The 23,650-nt window shown below is 39.6% G+C and overlaps 1 protein-coding gene across 2 annotated transcripts in view; it reads left to right on the top strand.

Moving 5' to 3' along the window:
• CACHD1 (cache domain containing 1) overlaps positions 1-23,650 on the top strand; it is a 206,994-nt gene that overhangs the window by 79,351 nt on the left and 103,993 nt on the right. For both annotated transcript variants that reach the window (XM_034778871.1, XM_034778870.1), the window contains exons 2-3: positions 4,661-4,723; positions 22,374-22,522. In XM_034778871.1, the coding sequence (XP_034634762.1) occupies positions 4,661-4,723; positions 22,374-22,522 (212 nt within the window). The remainder of the gene's footprint in view (positions 1-4,660; positions 4,724-22,373; positions 22,523-23,650) is intronic.

Raw genomic sequence — 23,650 nt, 5'->3', positions numbered from 1 at the left:
ATATCTAAGTATAGAATTGCTGGGAGAGGTAGAAGAGCAATTCGTCTATAACCTGAAGGAAGGATCTGGGATCTATGAATTGCTCCATGATTTATCCCTTTCTCCAACTGGTGGGATCCTAATTTAGTGTGGATTTCTGGTTTAATTCATTGTTGAAAATTGCAGTTTGGCTAACAGGTTTTTACTTTTCTTGCATAGTTTTAATAAAACTCAGAAAATTCTATGCCTGAAAAGAATATTTTAAGGAATTTAACTAAAATTGATCTTAACCCAAAATAGGCTTAAAATAAAAAAACTTTATTTCAGTGGCTAAATGAATTACTATAAGTAGTGATTTTTTTTTGTAACTGTTCATAACATGCTCTCTCATTATTTTGATAGTTCATAAACACAGCTAAATTTAAAGGCATAGGGGAAGGGTCAGCTTTGTATTAAGGACAGGAAGCTTCATTCTTGCTAGCTGACAGACTGTTTCCTTGTTGTTTCTTTTGATATCTGGAGATTAAATGCTATGTGGGGAGAAAAATTCAATTATTTAAAACATTTTGCATCAAAATGACACCCTTTAATGTATTTTTCTCTGATGTTAAATTTATCTTCTCATCTAAAGGGGAAAAAATATGTTTGTAGTTTAAGTACCTGAGCAGAGCTTTTAACAAAAGTCTGGAAAGAAGAAGAAATCTGCATGTATGTCTTTAGAGTAGTCGCATTTTGCCTTTTTATCCTTCTAGGCTCCCTGGGACTTGTGAACTGAGGAGGTTTACTGCTGCCCTTCCAAATGATGCTCTCAAATTAAGAGTTCAAATTTCTGAAATTCCTAAAGTCCTCAAGAGGAAAAGGGATAAGGGAAAGTGATGATCATAAACCAAGATTTTTGCAGAGTGCCTCTGCTGGCTGTGTATGCGTACATTCTGACTAAAAGCAAATAGGCCAGACTCTCACCTGAAAAACTCATGCAGTTGTTGAACAACTTCTTCTATTCAACTTCGTTTGATTCAATGTTAAATGCCTTATGTAGCTGTAAATAATTCTGATTTCATATTGTTAAAACTTAGGTGAGTCTGGGACGTCTGTTTCAGACTTACTGCATTGCTGTAAACGTGAAGCATTCCATCAACTTCATGTCCTCCACCGTAGTGTCTCTGAATAGCTGTCATGGCACATATGTAGCCAGATAGGAACAGCTGGTATTCTTGCTGCTGTATTTCCATGCATTGGGCTCCATGTTGATGTATGCGATGTCCACTCTCTGGGTGAAATCCTGACCCTGTTTAAATCAATGGCAAAACTCCCATTGACTTCAGTAGAGCCAGATTTCACCCTCTTTTGTTTTTTCTTTTGTGTCATTGACGTTTTAGTGTCTTTGAAGTCTATAATGTAATCCCCAATGCTTCACTCTCTTCCCTATGTGATGCACTGAGGCTCTGGTAAATGGTAGAGAGGCTGCATTGCTAAAGTGCCATAGGCCATAAGTTTTTGTGGAGTAACTTCAGTTTAGATTGTGGTGGCGGTTGTTTACTTTTTTTCTTCTCAAAAGTAAAATGATAGGACAGGTGCAGAAGCAAAAGTTTTAATCTGAGCCGTATTGGTTAAAGCCGTCAGTAAGGAGCAAAATGGCTACATATTGTACTGCAGCATTACTACAGGATTCTTAAATAAAGGAAAACATCACTGAAAAATGAGTCACTTTAATATATATATAAAAATCCCACTGTAATAATTTATTATGGCTTTTGTTATTTTTTTTTAAGATATGCCCCTAAATATTAAACATAATTTAACATTAACATTCAAAGGGACAACTGGGTTTTTTTAAATTATTTTTGTAGCATTTCGTCATCTTAAAATTTTGACATAATATTTATTTAATCAACAATTTACTCCCTTTCCATTTCAGTTTTTTTCCCCCTTGTTGTTTCTGAAGTACAAACCAACAAGTTGCACCTCTGATGGTTGGCTTCTTTTTTTTTTTTTTTGCAAAGCACCCTGAGGTCAGGTATCTGGGTGAAAGCTGCTATATTCCAGCAATGAATGGCAAATATTTTAATTAATTTTAAAATTTCCCCCTCCCCAGCATTTGACAAATCTAATATATCAGGAATTCGTGTTTTAATAGAGCAAGGTTGGGGTGGGGCAAAGGACTGGGCAATCTATTCATTTATTTTCTCCATTAAAACTAAAATCAATCCCCATAGCTACATACAAGAGGGAAGATGACACCCCTGGGCAACTACATGTATTAAACTGTGCTTCATTAGAAATAGTTGTAGTTTGTTCCTGATTGGTCTGCTGAGTGTATTGATGGTGTCATTCCATGTTCATCATGGTATTTGAAGTGGGGAATCTTCTAGGAAACGTTGAGAATATCTTCCCCAGGGACCTTTTTGTAAATACCTACCCACCAATTCCATCTGGTCCATCACAAAAGCAAAATGCTGCCCATTTGAAATATTTTTTTTTAGATCTGGGAATAAACCATCTGTGGCAGGGATTGATTAGCAGTGCTCTGTTGAAAGTCAGAGGTGTACTCGCAGTATAAATGCCTAGCTGGAGCTATCCCAAGGAGAAGATGAACTCAGATGTTTTGAGAAGGTTTCTTTGCACCTTACTTTGAATTTGATGACAGAATTTAAACAAGGTGCTCCTGAGAGTTCTTGCCAGGATATAACTACTGTTGGTGGTAATATAAAGCCTATGAAGGCTCTACGCACACATACGAACATAAGAACGGCCATACTAGGTCAGACCAAAGGTCCATCTAGCTCAGTATCCTGTCTTCTGACAGTGGCCAATGCCAGGTGCCCCAGAGGGAATGAACAGAACAGATGATTCCCAGCTTCTGGCAAACAGAGGCTAGGGACACCATCCTGCCCATTCTAGCGAATAGCCATTGATGGTCCTATCCTCCATGAGCTTATTTAGTTCTTTTTTGAACCCTGTTATAGTCTTGGCCTTCACAACATTCTCTGGCAAAGAGTTCCACGGGTTGACTGTGTGTTGTGTGGAAAAAATACTTCCTTTTGTTTGTTTTAAACCTGCTGCCTATTCATTTCATTTGGTGAACCCTAGTTCTTGTGTTTATGAGGCGTAAATAACACTTCCTTATTTACTTTCTCCACAGCAGTCATGATTTTATAGACTTCTATCATATCCCCCCTTAGTCATCTCTTTTTCCAGCTGAAAAGTCCTAGTCTTATTAGTCTCTCGTCATATGACAGCCGTTCTATACCCCTAATCATTTTTGTTGCCCTTTTCTGAACCATTTCCAATTCCAATATACCTTTTTTTGAGATGGGGTGACCACATTTGCACGCAGTATTCAAGGGTGTACCATGGATTTGTGTAGCGGCAATATGATATTTTCTGTCTTACTTATCCCTTTCTTAATGATTCCCAGCATTCTGTTCACTTTTTGACTGCCGCTGCACATTGAGTGGATGTTTTCTGAGAACTATCCACAGTGACTCCAAGAACTCTTTCTTGAGTGGTAACAGCTAATTTAGACCCCATCATTTTCATGTATAGTTGGGATTATGTTTTCCAATGTGCATTATTACTTTGCATTTATCAAGATTGAATTTCATCTGCCATTTTGTTGCCCAGTCACCCAGTTTTGTGAGATCCTTTTGTAGCTCTTCGCAGTCTGCTTGGGACTTAACTATCTTGAGTAGTTTTGTATCATCTTCAAATTTTGCCACCTCACTGTTTACCCCTTTTTTGAGATTATTTATTAATATTTTGAATAGGACTGGTCCCAGTACAGACCCCTGGGGAAAGTTTATTTACCTCTCTCCATTCTAAAAACTGATCATTTATTCTTATCCTTTGTTTCCTATCTTTTAACCAGTTACCAATCCGTGAGAGGACCTTCCCTCTTATCCCATGACAGCTTACTTTGCCTAAGAGCCTTTGGTGAGTGACCTCATCAAAGGCGTTCTGAAAATCTAAGTACGCTATATCCACTGGATCCCCCTTGTCCACGTGCTTGTTGACCCTCTCAAAGAATTCTGAAAGACCTTTGCTTTCCTACTCTAGAAACTTAAAGACTGGGATAGTAATTGCTGTTACGCCAGCATCTTCTGACGTGGGAATATTCAATGCCAGTCTCACTTCCTAGCAGGCATACAAAATTAGGTCTCATTCTCGTGTCATCCAAACACAGATACCCACCTTATAGCCTCTAGCCCACAGATTTTTGGATAGAGGCAAAAGCCAACAACTGAGGATCAGAAGTGAATTAAAAACTTGGAGAATGTGGAAAGAATAACTTTTTGAAAGAGCTTTATTATGTTAAATGTTTAGTATCTGTAAACAATTATAGTATTCAGAGGTACAGATTTTAAATAGGAAGCATAGATATTTTAAATTATACCAGTTGGATAAAATAGCAGAGGCTCTGCAAATAACATCCTGTATTTTTCTTTTTAAAAACATAAACATCTGCTTTACTTATTTAATTATAGAAGCATGTATTTTTCTTGCCTAAACGTGGTTATCTTTAGCTAAAGTTGACAGTTTTAAAAACTGTTTTACATGACTCATAATATGAAATCTGTCCTTGGCTAACATATTGCATTCTTATTGTTTTTTTCCCTTCAGTATTGCTTGAAATCAGTATTTTGCCAATGTTCCTTAAGCACCATTTCTGATTTTATTACAGCGGATATTCAACTCCTTTGTGTATACCGAAAAAATCTCAAATGGAGAAAGTGAAGTTCAACAGGTAAGGAAAAAATGGAATGTATAAAAATCCCTGGCTACCTGTTGGGTGAAAGTGTTGGGTTTTTAAAGGGACACAGTCAACTTAAATATCACTCTTTTGTCTGAGTTTATTTTATTGACTATTCTTACACATGAAATCAGAAGGTTGTTTACTTTGTACCCATCTGGTAGCTTCGCTCTCCCCTGAATAGTAAGGCAATTTACTTCTCTGTACGGGTTTTTCACTCAGCAACAAGGGAGAGAAAAACATGTCTAGTATAGGCAGGACTTGGAGACAGATATAGTATTGACACTGCTTTCCTAAAAAAAAATTGACTAGATTTCAAGTTGACTGTGCCCTTTAAATAATCTTAATTTTAGGTGCATGTTTAGTGATCAGTAACACATTGGCATTGTATATGCAGTGTTGTGTACTTGTGAGCTTTCAAATTTAATCTCAGCCAAAGCTCATCTGATTTATGTGCAGATATATGATTAGTTTATTACATCTGTTTTCATCACTCAAATTTTTGTCTGTTTATTTAAAATAATAGATTTGAAAATTCAACGTATGTTTAGGTTAAAAAAATTAAATCTTGAGTTTAATATTAGGTAAGTGTGGGCCCCCACATTGGTTATTTCTATTTTAATACACTGCAGTGTATGAAACAAAGGTTATGTTTGGTAAGTATAAAGGCTAAAGGATCAGATTGAATGAAAAAGACAAACCTAAAATTCTAATTTTACTTTCAACTTGCTTATTCTCAGAACTCCATCTCATGCTAAATGTGATCAATTTTGATAGAAATGGCAAACATGGTTTTATGTAACTGATCTAGGGACTAGAACAAAGAACTGCCTTTTGATTCCCACTTAAGCCACTAACTCACTTATGTGACCTTTTGCAAGTAACTTGACCTCCTTAGACTCCATCAAACCTATTTTAACATTCAGTAAAGACAAAACTGCCTCAGAGCAGAGTTTTCCTAGGGGAAAAATGAATTGCCCTCAAAACATGCAAGTAATTTTTAATTTGGTGGCTGGACAGTTGTACTCTTTCAAGAGCATTTTACAACTTTGCATCAGCATATGCATTTAAATTGGATGTGCAGATAACTAAACGAACTCTCCAAGTAACTACTGTAACTAAATTGAAGAAGCTATCAGACATGAATTGCTTTCCAGGGCAAAAAGTCAAAATAGAGATGGGCTTGAATTAAACTCTGGATTCAGATATAGTACACTCAAACTTTAGGCAAATTGGGATTTGAAATTGGAGCTCAGCCCTTCTCTAGTTCAAAGGAAATACAGTAATTTGGATATGGTTATGGTCATTCTTGGAGTTGAGTTAATATGTGGAAAATGGAATAATATAAGAAAAAGTCTAGCAATTTTAGGTACTATTTTAAAAAAACCTTAAGTTTTAAGAATGTTATTCTTTGCTGGAGTTGAAATTAAAGTGCATAAGACATCAGAGCTCAACTTTCATGCTTGTCTATGATAGTATGATTAGTGACCCAGGATGAAAAGTAGACTGTCGGATAAAAGAAATCATACATTTTAAAAATCACCCCAAGTGTAAGTAAGCCCAGCTTAGTTTATGAAAACTCAAAGATTGGTAAAAAGGAAATTTTACTCTTCATCTTTGGTGCTTCTTGTGTACTATTTGAATTCATGCAAGTTGGTGAAACTAGATTGATTGGTGTGATAACATTGTTCATAGGAATTGACAGGGGAGATTCTAGTCAATTATCCTGTCTCTGACAGTTCCAATACTAGACACTACAGAGGATGGTGGATAAACTCCGGCAGTGGATATTATGCAATAGCATGTGCTCTGTGGGAGAAGTTTTTTTTCCTAGTACCAGTTGAAGGTTGGGTTGTGTCCTGAATTGTAGATGATGATGTTTATATGAATATCTAATCTTTTTAATGTATCCTGCTAAGCAGTTTGCCTCAATATTTTGTTGCAGTCAGTTCCATGCATTAAATGTGTTTGTAAACTTGCTGCCTTTCAATTCAGTTGGGGAGTCAGTTCCTTTGTGCTCGTAATATGAGAGAGGAGGGGGAAGTATGATAGGAGGGCCTTCTCTGTTCCATTTTCTATTTCCCCTGTATAGCTCTGTTCTGTCATCTAAGTCAGCTTGTATTTGTAGCTTCTTTTAACTAAATAGTGTGGAAGACTTTCCATGTTTCTAAGAATTTTCCTTATCCTTCTCTGGACTTCTTCTATTTCTGCTTTGTTTGTTTTTTTTAAGCTGAGATGATCAGAACAGAACACACAGTAATGAGGATCAGGATGTGCTATCCATTTGGTATAAAGGCCTTGAATTAGTTTCAGTATTATTCTCTATCCCATTCCTAACAGAGCATTCTCAAATTGCTGCTTTTTTTAGACTATTCTTGTGACTCAACTCAATCAGAGGTTTTTAGGGAGCTGTCCCCAATGACACGCCAGTCTCATTATATCACTGGTCTGTGTGTATAAAAATATTTTTTTCTTGAGTGATTACAGGTAATTGTGAACCCACCTATGTGTTTGAGAAGTTCAAATTATTTCTTCCCAAGTGCATTACCACTAAATTTCTAAGCTACATTTCATTGTGTTGCCGAATTGCCTAGGTAGGATTCACTTTTCTGTTAATATTTCAGCAAAATATTTGTATATAAATAAAATTTAAAAAATTTCAATTAACATTAGGTCTTAACAAATCTGTTTGTTCTAACTAAATATATTTTTTTTATCCTAAACTACCTGACAGTTTCCCTTTCTAAAATTTAATTACTCATTGCGATATGCAGCATTGTTCCCAAAGAAACCATGGCAACAGTGTTGCAGAAACAAAATAATAATACCAACAAAGATCTGAGGACATTTCTAATTTATTTAATTCACTGGTGTTTTATACACTAAGGTTTACTTTTGTTTTGTTAAGAATTTAGTGTACTTACTATAGTTGCATCCATCCATATTATATATCTAAATATCGTACAACTATCCAAAACATACAAAAATTCACACTACTTTCTCATAATTGTACAAAAAATGGCTTTTTGTCATTAGGGACATAAAAAGGGCTCAGTGATTATACTGTCCCTAAAAGAGATCTCTCGTGTCATAGTATCAAACCTATATACTAGTGAGGAGTAGTAATTAAGTTTATAGTACTGTTCATTGTCTGGAATTTTCAGAAATATTGCCAATCATGTTTTTTGGTAGGTTCCTAATGTTTTCTTGAAGGAAGTTGAATGCATATTGGTAATATAGTATTTTAAAAATACTGGATTAATGATGGATTCTAAGTTTTCATATTACTACTAGTCTTAAATTAACATTCTGTGCATTAATATTTAAACCAATTTAAAGGGCTATGTTAATTATCACAGTATAATATTTGGATTGAACCTGCTGCCACACCATATTCTATTTGTATAAACATGCACAGAATCACTGGTGGTGAAGATTAATGTTAAAATCTTGGATTTAAAAAGCTACTCTGTTACCACTAGGTTTCAAAAAAATTATTGCCCCCTGGAGATTACATTTTAAACTCAAGGGTCATTGGTTTTCACTACAGACAACCATGAAGGCTGTGAAGTAAATAAGATGGGGGCAGGCAGAGAGGAGCTTGTGCTTAACTCAGGAGAGCGGGAAGGAGGGAAAGAACCTTGTATATTCTTCCAGTTTAGATACAGTGGAACTTATTGTGATGGTTTCCCCCCTGGGGTGCCACCTGGAACTGAGGTACCACTGAGCCCTCTGACTCACCAGCCTGGGTTTCCACTCACACGGTGCTGCTGTGACAAGCTGTAGACCACTTATGGTCTTATACTCCCACCAGCATTTGCACGGGCAGGGACACATCCAGCTGCAGTTACATGAGGTTGACCAGCCACTGCATGAACCAACAATAGAGAGACTACAGTTAAGATATCACCAGCTTCTGAGCCTAGGAGCCCAGAGCTGTACTGTCCTGCCCTGGTTGAAACCCTGACCAGTATGAATTTATTACCCAGTTTGGCCCCCTCTCAATGTGGAGAGGAATATGCAACAAGCCTGTCTTAAACCAAGCTGAGACTCTTCTCCAGACACTTCACTTAAAGGCACACTGGTTTAGATGAAAACATAAAACAAGTTTATTATCTACAAATGATGGATTATAAGTAGGGCCCTACCAAATTCATGGCCATGAAAAATGTGTCACAGACCGTGAAATCTTTCCACAAGAAATCTGGTCTTTTGTGTGCTTTTACCCTATGGTATGGCATGAGATTTTGAAAAGTGAGTAGTGATTTGGTGGCCTTAGTTTTTGGATGCCCAAACTGAGACACCTTAAAAGGGACTGCTTTTTCAGAAAGTGCTGAGGCAAACTCTTGACGGATTGGCCATAAGATGTCTTAGGTTGGGCATCCAAAAATGGAAGCAACCAAAAATCATTAGTTGCCTTGAAAAATCTATGCCATACTGTATATGGTATTAGAAAGAATGTGGCTTATTGTGCAGTCCATTGTAAAGAAATTTGTTTCTGTATGAGCATACACAAATGTGTGTGCTTGTGTGCAACATGTCCAAAATGGGGCAATTGTCATGGTAAGTTGAAGTTTTAGTCCTTAAATCATCTTGACGTTGGTAAAGAAGGGCTCACTGGCTTTAATTTAAAGTTGAAAAATAATATCTTTCACTACCATTTCTGGGTGGTCTGCACACCACATAAAAGTCACATGGGCTAAATTATACATATCAGATGGCTTTTGAAAGTAAAAAGTGTGCTTGGGAAATTCAGAAACTGAAGTGGCTCTTCTTTATTGAAGCCTTCATTACACTTTTTTTTACTTGAGGAAAAAAAAAACACACTAGCTTAAATCCCCGTCACAGATGCACACATTAACTCTAGACATTTATTTATATCTACTTAAACATTGTAAGTAGTGTGATGAGTACTTAACTGTCACAGAAGAAAAATGGGGCCACAATAGAGTATAATTACTGTGGTTAAAAGCTCAATATTGAAGTGGATAGAAGAATAATTGAGCACTTCTGTTTTATTAATAACTTGCTCTTTCAGTCCTAATGAATCATGAGTAGTATAACTGGAGTTTTATGAGTAAGAGCGATGCATCCAACTGAGCATCTTGAACAAATGCAAATAAAATGTAAGCAAATTAAATCCCCTATGACTGGCTCCTTTTTTTTTTTTTTTTTTTTTTTTTGGTCAGTCATTAACTTTTTCTTACCAACTGATGCCCGAAGGCAATTATTTATAGTTTTCTGGAAAGCCACTCAATTTTTATTTAAAAAACAAAACAAAAAACACCATGTAAACAATGACGTCTAGGGAACAGAGAGGGAAAAACTACAGCTGTTGGCCTTAAGCACCAGCGATTAATATAATCAACTGTCTTTATGCCACACAAGGAGTGGTTTTAAGTTTAAAACTTTAGACCCTTTGTGGTCTCAAAATCTCAAGCTGTCTATTTCTTGAGAGTAATCTGTACAGTAGGATTCCATGTCATTCTGTGTGTCACTCTGAAACATAGAATGTCTGAGTCCATGGGAAGCGATGGATAAAGCTACAAGCATAGTCGAGAGCACTTTTTGTTCAGAATATCATAATGTTCAATCATCACTGGGATTCACAGTCTGTTAGTATCTGGTTATTAAGTTCTGGCCCACTTTTACTACTAGTGCCATATAACCTTTTCCACGTTGAAGTAAGTATTTGCACCATAGATGTGGGGCATGGTGTCAGTGACTTCCCTATAAAGAGAGTTTGAATCTTAACTGAGTTACATGCATTAAGAATAGTTTTAATATTCTAACCATCAGACTGAGAGGAAAGGAAGGTAAGAATAAGCATTTCTTCAAATGGGTGGTTTAAGTCACACATGACACAGGAAATATTCTGGGAAGAGTAGAAGAATTTGCAGATGAGAGTGGAGAGCATCTGTTCAAGATTGTGAGACATCAAGGTTCCTGATAGTTCAGAGAATGTAAGTTTAGAATCCAAAGTCAAAGATGCATAATGATAGTTTTGATTGAACAATTTTTTTGATCAATTTAAGATATGTTGAATTGAAGGAAGTTAGGACAGGCCCAAGAGTTTTTTGAATAGCTTGACAGAAGTGAATTGAAGAAAGAGTAAAGGGGATATAGCATCTGAACTTTGGACTCACCCTCTATCCCTCCTCCCCTTTCCCACCCTCAACAAGCCAACCTTCAAACCTACCTTCCTCTGTAACTATTGCTCAGTCTCCCCTCTTCTTTTCTTTTTAAGCTCAAAACTCCTTGAGTGAAAAGTTTTTACAATAGCTGCCTCAAATTCATATCCCCCAACTCTATCCTGGATCCCTTCCAGTCTGGCTTCTCTCTCCCTGTCACTGATACTACTCACCAAGGGTTTAATGATTTCAAAGTCCTCAAATCTGGCCAGGTGTACTCGTTCTTCTCCATGACTCCCCTGCTGCTTTTGACACTGTTGACCACTCCGTTTTTCATGGCAACTTATTCTCCTTTGTCTTTTTTGTGACACTGTCCTCTCCTAGTTCTCCTCCTCCCTCACTTTAGTTCCCATAGTGCCTTTACTGGATCCATCTAGTCTATGCATTTGTATGAACTCTCCTTATAGCAGTATCTGATCCCCTCCTATTTTCACCTAGAAATAATCTCTCTCCACCTTCCTTTGCAGCTTCTTGTGTGGAGTTTGATGATGGTGATGGTTGGGGCTTTGTTTGTGAATTTTTTATTGAGGAAAAGCTAAGTCAAAGAGGAGAGGAGTTTCGTATTTTGTATTGAACGCAATGCGTGGTGTTGCTTTTCTGGTAGTGAGTTTCATAGCCTAGGTTCTTCTCCTTTCTCGCAATGTCTGAGTTTTCCACAAATTCCTGTCCTAGGCCCTCTCTTCTTCTCCCTCTACATCTTAACTTCAGGTGATTTCTTTTGATCACATAACTTCAAATGCTATTTCTACCTTCCCTGACCATTCATAAATGTGCCTCTTCACTCCTGATCTGTCTCCATCCTTCAGTCTCTGTTTCTTTGGCCTCTCCTGATCCCTTGCCATTAAATTAAACTTAACCTAGCTAAAACAGAACTCCTTGCTTTCCTCTTAAGCCCTCTCCGCTCCCTTCATTTCCTATTACTCTTGCACACCCAGGGGAAAATTAGCTAGAGGAGGGGTCAAGCAGTGAATTGTAAACTCTTGTTTGTCACTCTTTTATACGCCTGTGCCCCAAATACCTTGTCTCTGCTGCTCAGGTGGATAGTGATTGACCAGCAGGAGTAGCAGAGTGATATGGGCTAGCTTATGCTCTGCTGTTGATTCTGCTGTCACAACTTGGTAAGATCAAGGTGTTTTATGGAGCTTGCAGTTCATTTAAGATTTTTTTAATGAAATTCTGAGCCCACAAAAATTGAAGGAATTCTTTATGCTTTTTCCTCCATTGTATAAAGTTATTCTGTGTGAGATGCTGTTAAATAAGCAGGTCCATCAATCCCCAACTAAATCATCCCAGCCAGGGCTTGGTCAAACCTTAACTTTATAGCCCTCTAAGGAAGGAGATTCCACCACCTCCCTAGGTAACCCATTCCAGTGCTTCACCACCCTCCTAGTGAAAAAGTTTTTCCTAATATCCAACCTAAACCTCCTCCACTGCAACTTGAGACCGTTGTTCCTTGTTCTGTCATCTGATACCACTGAGAACAGTCTAGATCCATCCTCTTTCGAACCCCAGCTATCAAATCCCCCCTCATTCTTCTCTTCTGCAGACTAAACAATCCCAGTTCCCTCAGCCTCTCCTCATAAGTCATGTGCTCCAGCCCCCAAATCATTTTTGTTGCCCTCTGCTGGATTCTTTCCAATTTCTCCACATCCTTCTTGTAGTGTGGAGCCCAAAACTGGACACAGTACTCCAGATGAGGCCTCACCAATGTCAAGTAGAAGGGAATGATCACTTCCCTCGATCTGCTGGCAGTGCTCCTACTTATACAGCCCAAAATGCCGTTAGCCTTCTTGGCAACAAGGGCACATTGTTGACTCATATCCAGCTTCTTGTCCACTGTAACCCCTAGGTCCTTTTCTGCAGAACTGCTTCCTAGCCATTTGGTCCCTAGTCTGTAACAGTGAATGGGATTCTTCCATCCTAAGTGCAGGACTCTGCACTTGTCCTTGTTGAACTCATCAGGTTTCTTATGGCCCAATCCTCTAATTTGTCTAGGTCCCTCTGTATCCTATCCCTACCCTCCAGCGTATCTACCACTCCTCCCAGTTTAGTGTCATCTGCACTGCTGAGGGTGCAGTCCACGCCATCCTCCAGATCATTAATGAAGATATTGAGTAAAACCAGCCCCAGGACTGACCCTTGGGGCACTCCGCTTGATACCGGCTGCCAACTAGACTTGGAGCCATTGATCACAACCCGTTGAGCCCGACAATCTAGCCAGCTTTCTATCCACCTTATAGTCCATTCATCCAGCCCATACTTCTTTAACTTGCCGGCAAGAAAACTGTGGGAGACCGTATCAAAAAGCTTTGCTAAAGTTTCTAAATAGTCCTGAACCACTTCTTTCTCCACAGAGGGCTGGTCACCTCCTCCCCATGCTGTGCAGCCCAGTGCAGTAGTCTGGGAGCTGACCTTATTCGTGAAGACAGAAGCAAAAAAAGCATTGAGTACATTAGCTTTTTCCACATTCTCTGTCACTAGGTTGCCTCCCTCATTCAGTAAGGGGCCCACGCTTTCCTTGACTTTCTTCTTGTTGCTAACATATCTGAAGAAACCCTTCTTGTTACTCTTAACATCTCTTGCTAGCTGCAACTCCAAGTATGATTTGGCCTTCCTGATTTCACTCCTGCATGCCTGAGCAATATTTTTATACTCCTCCCTGGTCATTTGTCCAGTCTTCCACTTCTTGTAAGCTTCTTTTTTGTGTTTAAGATCAGCAAGGATTTCACTGTTAAGCCAAGCTGTTGCCTGCCATATTTACTATTCTTTCTACACATCGGGATGGTTTGTTCCTGCAACCTCAATAAGGATTCTTTAAAATACGGCCAGCTCTCCTGGACTCCTTTCCCCCCTCATGTTATTCTCCCAGGGGATCCTGCCCATCAATTCCCTGAGGGAGTCAAAGTCTGCTTCTGAAGTCCAGGGTCTGTATTTTGCTGCTCTCCTTTCTTCCTTGTGTCAAGATCCTGAACTCTACCATCTCATGGTCACTGCCTCCCAGGTTCCCATCCACTTTTGCTTTCTTCCCTGTTTGTGAGCAGCAGGTCAAGAAGAGCTCTGCCCCTAGTTGGTTCCTCCAGCACTTGCACCAGGAAATTGTCCCCTACACTTTCCAAAAACTTCCTGGATTGCCTGTGCACCGCTGTATTGCTCTCCCAGCAGATATCGGGGTAATTGAAGTCCCCCATGAGAACCAGGGCCTGTGATCTAGTAACTGCTGTTAGTTGCCAGAAGAAAGCCTCATCCCCCTGGTCTGGTGGTCTATAGCAGACTCCCACCATGACATCAGCCTTGTTGCTCACACTTCTAAACTTAATCCATAGACTCTCAGGTTTTTCTGCAGTTTCATACTTGAGCTCTGAGCAGTCATACTCCTCTCTCACATACAATGCAACTCCTCCACCTTTTCTGCCCTGCCTGTCCTTCCTGAACAGTTTATATCCATCCATGACAGTACTCCAGTCATGTGATTTATCCCACCAGGTCTCTGTTATTCCAATCACATCATAATTCCTTGACTGTGCCAGGATTTCCAGTTCTCCCTGCTTGTTTCCCAGGCTTCTTGTATTTGTGTATAGGCACTTAAGATAATTTGCTGATTGTCCTGCTTTCTCAGTATGAGGCAGGAGTCCTCCTCTCTTACGCTCTCTTGCTTGTGCTTCCTCCTGGCATCCCACTTCCCCACTTACCTCAGGGCTTTGGTCTCCTTCCCCCGGTGAACCTAGTTTAAAGCCTCCTCACTAGGTTAGCCAGCCTGCTTGCGAAGATGCTCTTCCCTCTCGTCATTAATTGGAGCCTGTCTCTGCCACATGGGAACTTTTTTTTCACAACAGCTGATAATTGAAGTTGATGTATTTTCCTTCTAACATCCAAAATGTGTTCCTTCTTTCTGCCCCCACTGAAGAAATTTCACTAAATAATAATGTCTTTAATGAGATTGGCTCTTTGAGCCATTTTGACTTCATACCTCTTTTAAAAATCAGTTATGTTCATGCTTGGTTTTCCATATTGCATTCCAAACTCATTCACTGTGTAAGAATGCAGAACATAAAACTTTGTTCTAAAAATCTCAGTAAAGGATATAAATCATGCATGACCCAACCAAAGTAAATTAGACACTGGGTGAAGCGCATGGACCTTGGGAGAATTAGTTTTAGGGATCAGATGTCCAGTTTACAGGCCAGGTTGGCTTGTTGAGGAACAAAGGGCGCACACAGCATAAAAATCCCAGAGAATCAGTCCTTGAAGCCTTCTTCATTGGAGTTTCAGCTTATGGATTCCTTTGTAGCTGGGGTTCTTGTTCCACATTCAGACTGAAGTCTGGCAGTTCTGGCCCCTACATCTGGGAGTTCTTCATCCCTACTAATCTTCTATTTACTCATTTTCCCTGCAGCTATTTGGGTTTTATAACCCTTTAGATACCCAGGAGGTTTGCAGCTAGCCTGCAAATATATACCGTAACTCCTTCTCTAAAGCTGCTTCAGGGCCAGCCTCTCTGGGCTCCTTCCTTTGGCCAGCTGCCAGATAATTCAGCTAGGCTCCCCTTTCAAAATTCTTGGATACTCCGTAACTTCATTACCTTTTTCCTTTGACAGGTAAATTTTATATTCTAGCTATCTAAGCTATGGGAAAGGACACCCGGGTGTTAATACCCATGTTTTTCCCTTCGTCCACCCAGTGTTAGGAGAAGCACCTTTTTATAGACAACAGTCCTACACAGCAGTCCCCTTCTTCAGGGGAAATACCTGATGCAAACATGTTACAAAATATATTAATAGCCTTTAATAAATAAAATATCAATATCCACTATTGCGTGTGACAGGCAGAGAATCATAGAATCGTAGCACGGGAAGGGACCTCAAGAGGTCATCTAGTCCAGTCCCCTGAACTCATGGCAGGACTAAATATTAGCGAGACCATTCCTGACAGGTATTTGTCAAACCTGCTCTTAAAAATCTCCAATGATGGATATTCCACAACCTCGGTGGGCAATAGGAGGGACTGAGGTTCCTCATTGCCTGAGGTCCTCGCAATGGCAAGGAAATGATTAAGTAAGAGAGACCCAGATAATCCTGGCAGATGACCTGCACCTACGTCCTACAGAGGAAGAAAAAAAAAAACCCCTAAGGTCACTGCCAATCTAACCTGGGAGAAAATTACTTCACAACCCCACATATAGCGATTTGGTCAGGCCCTGAGCATGTGAGCAAGAATTAGCCAGCAAGCACCTGAGAGAGAGAGAGAGAGAGAGCATGGTGCCACTTCAGCGCCCTGGCGCACCCCATCCAATGTCCCAGCTCATCTGTGGCCATCCCTGAGGCTTCAGAAGAAGGAGGTTAAAAAAACAGAATACATTTGGGGAGAAAAATCCCTTCTTGATCCCTTGCACGTGGTCAGATAGTTTCAAAGCCAGGGGTGGAGCCAAGAGTTGAACCCAGATCTGCCAAGTCCCAGTTTAGGGTGTTAGCTCTCTCCTATTTCCACTAATTGTTCTGTTTCTTGTTGCATCAGAGGGAAGACTTCGCATGTGTCATATAATACAAACCATGGTAGCTCTCCACCTAGTCCAGAATGGAGCCCAATCAATTTTTTGGTAGGAAGGAGGGACAAATTCCTCTGTGAATTTAACCTTTTCACAGTCCATAAGAGAAAGTGTCTGAAGATCATGGTGAAATACGTAGGTTCTTGGTGCTACAAACCAGGAAACTGAAGAAGAATCTACAGTTAATCTCAGAACAACTGGGAGGTCAGACTAGATTATCATAGTGGTCCTTCTGGTCCTAAAAAATCTATGGATCAGATTGCTGCATTTGTCACTGATGCAGGTCAGATACTGCCTAAAAAGTTCATCCCACACAGTCCAAACCCAAGGAAGAGAAGAATAATGCTCTTGGCTGCCATCCACTTCCCCTCAGTTTCACGTATCAGCACTCCATGTCCATGTAGTCTTGACCTTAAAAAACTATCAGTCAGTTCTAATGTTCCTCAGCTGAATACCCAAAACATTAACAGGAAAAGCACACCAATGTTTCACTTTAAGATTCTTAATAATAAAAGGGACCTTTTGTTAGAGGTCCCTTATCAGTCAGATGTGATCCAGCTTTGCCTTGGGCGCTTCACTACCATAGCCAGTCTTGATATGAGTGACAATGGAAAAAGCTGTGATTTTGTTGTAATCGATCTTGTACGTTCGCACATAAACTGGATTCTAACACAGGTTAAGTAGCATATTGGGAAGGCAGGCTGTTTTTTTTTGTCTTGCAGTAGACAAAGCCCTTTAAAATATTTTAAGGAAAGAGAGAAGAAAAGGGTACGTTTAAAAAAAAAAAAAAAAAAAAATCAGTGAGGGTATTAGATGACAGGGCTTTCCTTACACTCTCTGGTGCTTGTAGGGTGAAAGGGGTGTTTATCATGCCAACACTTCATATTAATGGTCTAAGTGACAATTTTTACTTAATGCTGAGAGAGAGCCAATTAAAAGGTAGCCAACAATAGGTGTGAAGGGGTCTGCCCTTTTACTTAAGAGATTGTCTCATGTAACTCTGAAGGATACAGCAGTCATGAATGAGGTTCAGTTGCAGATTTCAGTAAGAAATACATCTCCATGTATTGTCTAAAGGAATTTGGAGATCAATGTTTTAGCTAAGTGACATTTTGACTTCTGCATTATCTCCTCAGCTGCTTCCACATCTGTAAAATGAGAATATAGTTCCAGTGGTGTTGAGACTTAATGTTTTTAAGGTACACTGATAAAATAAACTATATAAATATTGATGTGATTATAATACACCTCTACCCTGATAGTACGCGACCCGATATAACATAAATTCGGATATAACACGGTAAAGCAGCGGGGAGCCCCGGGCCCTTTAAAGCACCACCTGAGCCCCGCTGCTTTACCGCGTTATATCCGAATTCGTGTGGAGCCCCAGGCCCTTTAAATCACCACCCCCTTTAAATCTGGCAGCCGGGCTCAGGCGGTGATTTAAAGGGCTAGAGGCTCTGGCCGCTGCGGGGAGCCCTAGCCCCTTTAAATCTCCGCCCGAGCCCCACTGCCGGAGCGCTGGCAGTGATTTAAAGGGCCCGGGGCTCTCCGCAGCAGCTGGCACACCGGGCCCTTTAAATCACCACCAGGGAAGACGGTCCAGTGCGGCATGGCGTACTGGCCCGAACCTGATAAAATGCAGTCTCACCTATAAGGCAGTGAGATTTTTTGGCTCCTGAGGACCGTGTTATATCTGGGTAGAGATGTAATAATTTTCAGAGTGACTTTCAAGATACTAGAGCTCCCTTTTAAAATTTTTGGAGTAGACAACAATTGAGCCACTAGAAAAGGCTTTCAAGGTTTCCTAGTGTGTGTTATGGGCTGCTTTGCTAAAAGTACTGAAAGACCGGGAACCTGAACTGGGCTCTCATTATTTTAAGAAAAGGAGAATTGCTGGTTCTTCATATATTGGTAAAAATGGTTCTCATTTCTCTGAATGATATTGATAACAATCTGAGTCTGTAATAGTATCAATTTACAAATAGCTTGGGATGGTTGTGAGCCCGAGATGCTTAACTCAAGCAGAACTCAGTGGTCTGCTCTGAGTATGGAGGACGGCAATGGGCCTTTTAAGAATAAAAGGGATACAGAAGAGTAAATATCATTTATGAGATGGTCTAGAATACAAGACTTCATAAATCCCCAAGATATCTACAAAGTCATGATGTCAAAAATATTATGACTCATAAGGAATTCAAAAATAAGATATTAAATACATTCTTCAACATACAAGTGAAACTTTCCTGGATGTTAATCCTCTGGTGTAAGTCAGTTATATCATCCATGCTTGTCAAATTCATTGATACATATTTTGAATACAGTCTTTGACATTTAAAATGTATTTAACTTTAAGATACAGCCATAAATAAAGTGTGTTCAGTAACTTTCCTTTCTCTGAACACCCTCCTAGCCCCCTTCTCCTCCCTCTCTCCCTCCTCTCCCCCCCCCCCCCCCAAAAGAAGACTTCAGAGATGTAGTGCTTAGAAGTAAAAGGAGCTTTAAAAAGGCTCTAAGGGAATACAATGAGAAAAATGTCTCTGGAAAAATTAAAGTGAAATTCACTGATGTTGTGATGAAACATTGTCAGTAGAGACGGTGACATTTGAAATGTATTACACATAGGTAGCATCATAACACAAAATGGTGTTATTGTTTAACCTGACAGGTAACTAAAAAATACCGGGTCATCGTTATTCAATATCACTTCCATAAGGAAAAGGGAAAAATGTAGAAACATAAGTACAGCTCTACCCCAATATAACGTGACCCGATATAACATGAATTCGGATATAACGCGGTAAAGCAGTGCTCCGGGGGGGGCGGGGCTGCGCACTCCGGTGGATCAAAGCAAGTTCGATATAATGCGGTTTTACCTATAACGCAGTAAGATTTTTTTGGCTCCCGAGGACAGCGTTATATCGAGGTAGAGGTGTATTAGATAAAAGTTGAATAGCAAAAAGAAAAATAATTTTTTTAAGTTGAGTTGAAGGGGACTGTGACAAGAGCTGAAAGGAGGAAGACTATTCCATTTCACAGCAAAGTTCGAGGTTTCAAAATTTGTTTTCATAGTATCTTCGAAATATAAAGCTCGAAGAGACTTGAGAGGTCATCAAATCTATTCTCTGGCACTGAGGCAGGATCATGTAAACTTAAACCAGCCCTGACAGGTGTTTGTCAAAACCGTTCTTAAAAACCTCCAGTGATGGCAATTCCACAAGCTCCTTTGGAAGCCTATTCCAGAGTTTAACTACCCTTGTACTTAGAAAGCTTTTCTTAATATGTAACCTAAATCTCCCTTGCTACAGATTAAGCTCCATTACTACAGTACTTGTCCTGCCTTCAGTGGACATGGAAAACACCATTCGCTAACAAATTTATTTGGGCATAAGCTTTCGTGGCTAGAACCCACTTCACGAAAGCTTCCCAGTGGAATCCCTATGTTTGGTGGTACAGACAATTCTGCAAAAAGATTTGTCAGACTTGTAGACTTTGGAGAATGTACAGAGGGATAGTTGCTCATAGGGACATGGGTTTTATTACCAGTTGAACTGCTAACGTAAAAAAGCAAATTCTGTGACAAAAATTCACTACGTACTGTATTCAGTTAACAAAAAAACTAACATTTTAATTTAAATAAGTGTTTTTTGTACTTTTTTCTACATGTGGTTTGTGTAAATTTTTTTGTTAGTTAGTTGCATCGTCCATTTTTATCAGCCAGCTCAAACCTCTCTCTGCTCCCCATACTTTTTAATAATTAAATGAAAGCTTGACCACAGCCATTCAGTTGCCCAAACTGAGAAAAAAATGTTCTGAAGACAGTATTGAAACATGATATTTTAGAAATTTTGGCTTGTATATTTTTTAGGAGGGCTAGGTATTGCAGTGTTATATTTAATATGCTGATGAATACGGTTAATCAAAAAGAAAGTTGGCCTGAAAACAGAAAAAGAGAGAACCTACTCAGCTACATATTATCTGACAATTGAAAGAGATGTAATAGGGAAGCGATTAGTACTCCTCTGGTGTGGTAGTAATAAATCATTCTACAAAACCAATTAGATATAATTCTACAAGTCATTTCATTTGAGCAGTAGTCTGTTAAAAACTATGTTCCTTGGAGACCTGTAATTGAGCTGAACATTTGATGGAACAATGGAGGCAAATTCGTTGCTGTTATCAGTATGGGCCTTATTATTCATATAAGAAAGTAAATCATGATGAAATGTTCCATTAGTAATAGTTAGGAAAGACATTTGTCAGTCCCGGAGATCTGAACTGACCAATTGCATTTCTCAATGTACAAATTTACTAGTGTTGTCTGGTCATTTCTTTAGCTGAGGTGTTGGAGTTGGAAGGGAGCACAATGGTGTACATATAGTAATTAAAGAACTTTCTTCAGCTCTGAAGATACAGTTAATTAAAATGTGAAGTGAAGCATTTTTGAATATTCACTACTGGCAGTAAACTGTTAAAAGATTATTCCCTTTCATTCAGAATGCAAGCCCCAGAGGATGTACGGTCAGGGATATTACCAAGTGTGCCAAACAAAATCATGCTCTTGGGGTCTGATCCATTTCCACTGACTTCAGTGGGTTTTGGATCTTCTTCTTAGCATATATATGTGCAACGTGCCTCAGGTGGCATGTGGCCAGGATTCATCACTGACTTTGGTCTGCTGGTTTGCTCATCAGCTTCCTTGGCCCGGGCTGGGTACCGACAGGGAGTGCAACATGAACGCTGATCCAGACCCCCCTGGGCTGACAGGCTAAAAGCAAATATCCCAGGGAGGTTCCTGTGTGATGTTTACTACATTTCAGGGATATACAATTTCTTAAAGTAGAGAGATGTAAAGAGAATAGCCAAAATTACCAAATAAAGAGTGCCTAAAGTCAAGCTCCTAAATTCAGCAAGAGTCCCTATTTTTTAAGGCACTAAGCACCCACATCTGCCATTGAAATCAGTACAACTTGGGGTGCTCGGGCTGTTTATTTAGGATCCTAAATATGGATTTAGGGGCCCACCCCTAAGTACTTATGTTTAATAATATTGGTCGGTTTAGTTAAATCTCCATCATATTTTCTTTTGGCCTTCTCGGGGAAAAAATTGTTTGAAATACTTGTGTTAGATGGTAAATGCAGCAGCAGTATCCTTACGCACTGCACAAAGGATCTGATCCAACTCCGACTGACAGCAGTGGATAGACTCTCACTGACTTGAAATGGAGTTAGGTCAGGTCCTGTGCTAGAAGATGTGAGGACTAAAATATGAGAATGAAGTTTGGGTAACTTTCAAAGGCTGAGAGCTATGTACCAGTTTTCATTTAAAACAATTAAATGAAGGTACTCTGATGCATTACTTTTAAGAGAGACAAGATGAACGAGGGAATATCTTTTATAGGACCAACTTCTGTTGGTGAGAAAGACACGCTTTTGAGCTTACACAGAACTCTCCTTCTGGTCTGGGTCCAATAAAGAAGTTGGTCCAATAAAAGATATTACCCGATCCACCTTGTCTCTCTAATATCCTGCGACCAACACAGCTACAACACATTGTTATTTTTAATGCATTTTAAAGTATTTTTCACAGTGCAAAATTAGTGATTTTTCAAGACATCTGGTTCAACTAGAGCTAAATTAGCATGGCTGATAAGGGGGAAATTCTTGGGTATCTGTTGCAAGACAGTAACTATATTTTAGCATTTTGTATGGATTGCTTCATATGGCCATTTTATTACTCTCATGATGACTATTTCAACCTGCACAGTGAAAATTAACTGATATGTTGCATAAAGCCTGGAATTTTTAGCTTTAATGTATGCAGTTTGTTTTTCCTTTAACACTGATTCATTAGCATGGCAGAAGATACTACAAAGAGTCTTTGATTTAATTTCAAGTATTTTTGTTTTCAGCTGGCAAAAAAAATTCGGGAGAAGTTTAACCGTTACTTGGATGTAGTGAATCGCAATAAGCAAGTAGTGGAAGCTTCATATACTGCTCACCTGACATCACCCCTGACTGCAATCCAAGACTGTTGTACTATTCCACCGTCTATGATGGAGTAAGTATTTAATGCTCAGATTACTTATGCTTTCAATTAAGTTGTGGAAAAGGAAAGACTGATAGTACAGGATTAAAGTGCTTGCAATAAAGTCTGTGTTGTCTGCCACTCTTGTGGCCACTGGAAAATGACAAAACAGTAGTCCTGATCCTGCTCTTACCAATATTGTTAGGCCAGATTGTGTCGCTCTTAATTACATTAAGTCGTCTCTTACTCTGTGAGTAGACCCATTTATTTCAAAGGGATTCATTGTAGAGTGCAATACTCTTCAGTGTAGCTATGCTGAAGTGAGGAATGAAAAATCATGGAGCGGGTCCTCAAGGAATCAATTCTGAAGCACTTAGAGGAGAGGAAAGTGATCAGGAACAGTCAGCATGGATTCACCAAGGGCAAGTCATGCCTGACTAACCTAATTGCCTTCTCTGAGGAGATAACTGGGTCTGTGGATGAGGGGAAAGCAGTGGATGTGTCATCCTTGACTTTAGCAAAGCTTTTGATACGATCTCCCACAGTATTCTTGCCAGCAAGTTAAAGAAGTATGGACTGGATGAATGGACTATAAGGTGGATAGAAAGCTGGCTAGATTGTCGGGCTCAACGGGTTGTGATCAATGGCTCCATGTCTAGTTGGCAGCCGGTATCAAGCGGAGTGCCCCAAGGGTCGGTCCTGGAGCCGGTTTTGTTCAATATCTTCAGTAATGATCTGGAGGATGGCATGGACTGCACTCTCAGCAAGTTTGCAGATGACACTAAACTGGGAGGAGTGGTAGATACGCTGGAGGGTAGGGATAGGATACAGAGGGACCTAGACAAATTAGAGGATTGGACCAAAAGAAACCTGATGAGGTTCAACAAGGACAAGTGCAGAGTCCTGCACGTAGGACGGAAGAATCCCATTCACTGTTACAGACTAGGGACCAAATGGCTAGGAAGCAGTTCTGCAGAAAAGGACCTAGGGGTTACAGTGGACAAGAAGCTGGATATGAGTCAACAGTGTGCCCTTGTTGCCAAGAAGGCTAACGGAATCTTGGGCTGTATAAGTAGGAGCATTGCCAGCAGATCGAGGGAAGTGATCATTCCCCTCTATTTGACATTGGTGAGGCCTCATCTGGAGTACTGTGTCCAGTTT

The sequence above is a fragment of the Trachemys scripta genome, chromosome 8 (assembly GCF_013100865.1).
Source record: "Trachemys scripta elegans isolate TJP31775 chromosome 8, CAS_Tse_1.0, whole genome shotgun sequence".
NCBI classification, from domain to species: domain Eukaryota; kingdom Metazoa; phylum Chordata; order Testudines; family Emydidae; genus Trachemys; species Trachemys scripta.
This window is presented reverse-complemented; position numbering and strand designations above follow the sequence as displayed.